This window comes from Sphaeroforma arctica (assembly GCF_001186125.1).
Source record: "Sphaeroforma arctica JP610 unplaced genomic scaffold supercont1.5630, whole genome shotgun sequence".
NCBI classification, from domain to species: Eukaryota; class Ichthyosporea; order Ichthyophonida; genus Sphaeroforma; species Sphaeroforma arctica.
In genome coordinates, this window is record NW_014034928.1 from 1 (window position 1) to 1,907 (window position 1,907).

At 36.2% G+C, this 1,907-nt stretch overlaps 1 protein-coding gene across 1 annotated transcript; it reads left to right on the plus strand.

Moving 5' to 3' along the window:
• Window positions 1-1,570: 1,570 nt before the first annotated feature.
• Window positions 1,571-1,798, plus strand: SARC_15110 (hypothetical protein; the record flags this gene model as incomplete). Its single annotated transcript, XM_014290763.1, has 1 exon — window positions 1,571-1,798. A coding segment is annotated over one exon (228 nt), but the record flags the coding sequence as incomplete, so codon positions are not given.
• Between the last annotated feature and the right edge of the window lie 109 nt (window positions 1,799-1,907).

Sequence of the window (1,907 nt, forward strand, 5' to 3'; positions counted from 1 at the left end):
TATGTTTTAGTATATATACAGACATATAGACATATATATATATATATATGTGTGTGTGTGTGTATGTGTGTATTTATACGTAATCACGCACACACACACTCATATATATATATATATATATATATATATATAAATATATATAAATATAAATATATATATATATATATATATTCATATATCACAAAATATTTCAATGTTTCTAAAATTTCAATATATATATATATAAATGTATGGACACACACACGCAGACACATACACCTTCGTAGAATCATACGCATAAACACACACATAGACACGAAACATACAGACATTCATAAAAAACACACACGAAACATACACACAAACTATCTGATACTGGTAACAACACTAATGAGGAAACGATTATATGTACCGCCACTACCACCATCGAGAGCACTAGACACCACAATCACATACTTTTGGCGGGAGGATTGGCGCTATCCATATTTGTCGATTAGTCTAGTGCTAGATACTATCCAAGAAATGAGGCCAAGCGATATAGAAATATGATTGCTGGTAGTATATGCACTATAGTATTGTTATTAAAAAGACCACAACTATCAAATATATATAAATAGCACGTTGTGGATGTACGATGTTGCACACCGGGGATAGTAAGGACGAAATTCACCACCTGCGATGGATTCAGTGGCTAAAATCGGACTAACAAATATTAAATAAATAAATACGAATCCACGTTGTCGAAATTGCATGACTAAGCTTTTATCTGATCTTACACAGCTTTTTTCTGTTTTTTTTTGTGGAAATTAAAATAGGCCCCTTTGGAGGCCCATTGAGAATATGTTTTCATATCTCATCTGCCGGCCTGCATCTCTGGCCTTTTTCCCGTGACCCCGTCCCCTGATGGCTGATGGCTGAATGTCTGTTGACCTGATGGGCTGACTGATGAGCCCGACGAATTTCGTTAATATTTTGCAACTCACTGGCAGATACCGAACTGTCTATTAAATCCTTATCAGGTGCAAATCAGCACAAATTATAATATTTTGCTTTTCGTAGAAAAAAAAAGACAACAAACAGAAAAGCTGGTAAGTTGAATGCTTTTTAGCCGTCGCTGCACGGAATAAACCATTAATACTTCATAATGGTCAAAGTATGCATGGAACTGTAGAACAACTAGTCTTTTTTAATTTACACAGCAAAACTCGCACTTCACCTATGCATTTTTAGTCAAATATAGATCATTATGTATCATAATGTGTAGACGGAATTGTACATAACTTTGACAAATAAAAAAGTGAACAGTCGGGATCCTGTGTTCATACGCCATTGCAGAAGTAATAAGATCTTCGAGACTATCCCTGTTAAGCACAGAGAAGAAATATTAGAAAACCGCAATTAACGTATAACACACAGGTGCCAGTAAAATACATTGGTGTCTGCAGTATAGTATATGTACAAAAGAATCAAATAGTTGGTATTAACCGAATCCCGGATCGGTCAACACCTACAGATATCGAAAAACACTACAAATGCATTGACTCAGACAAGTACCTTAGCCATCCGACACCATTTTCTAAACCACACTAATATGTCGCACGAAGTCGGAACATCGAGCCCAAATGACAAAGTAATCAATCAAGGACACATCCGAAATACACGAGAAAGTATAGGACCCACTCAAACCGCACACGAGCACAATAATTCAAATGCGAAAGGAACGCAAGAGATGAGTGAGCTGAGTCTCAACAGTTTTGAAGATTCGTCGACCAATATCAGCTCCGTTACATTGCCCGAGTACACATTTGAAGACGATGCGGTAGATAGACCTATCAACTCTGTCGTGCATGAGAAAGTAAGCAATTGGTTTACTAATCGCACACTGTAATCATGGATATATACAAGTTTAAATGAGCGTACCTATATAT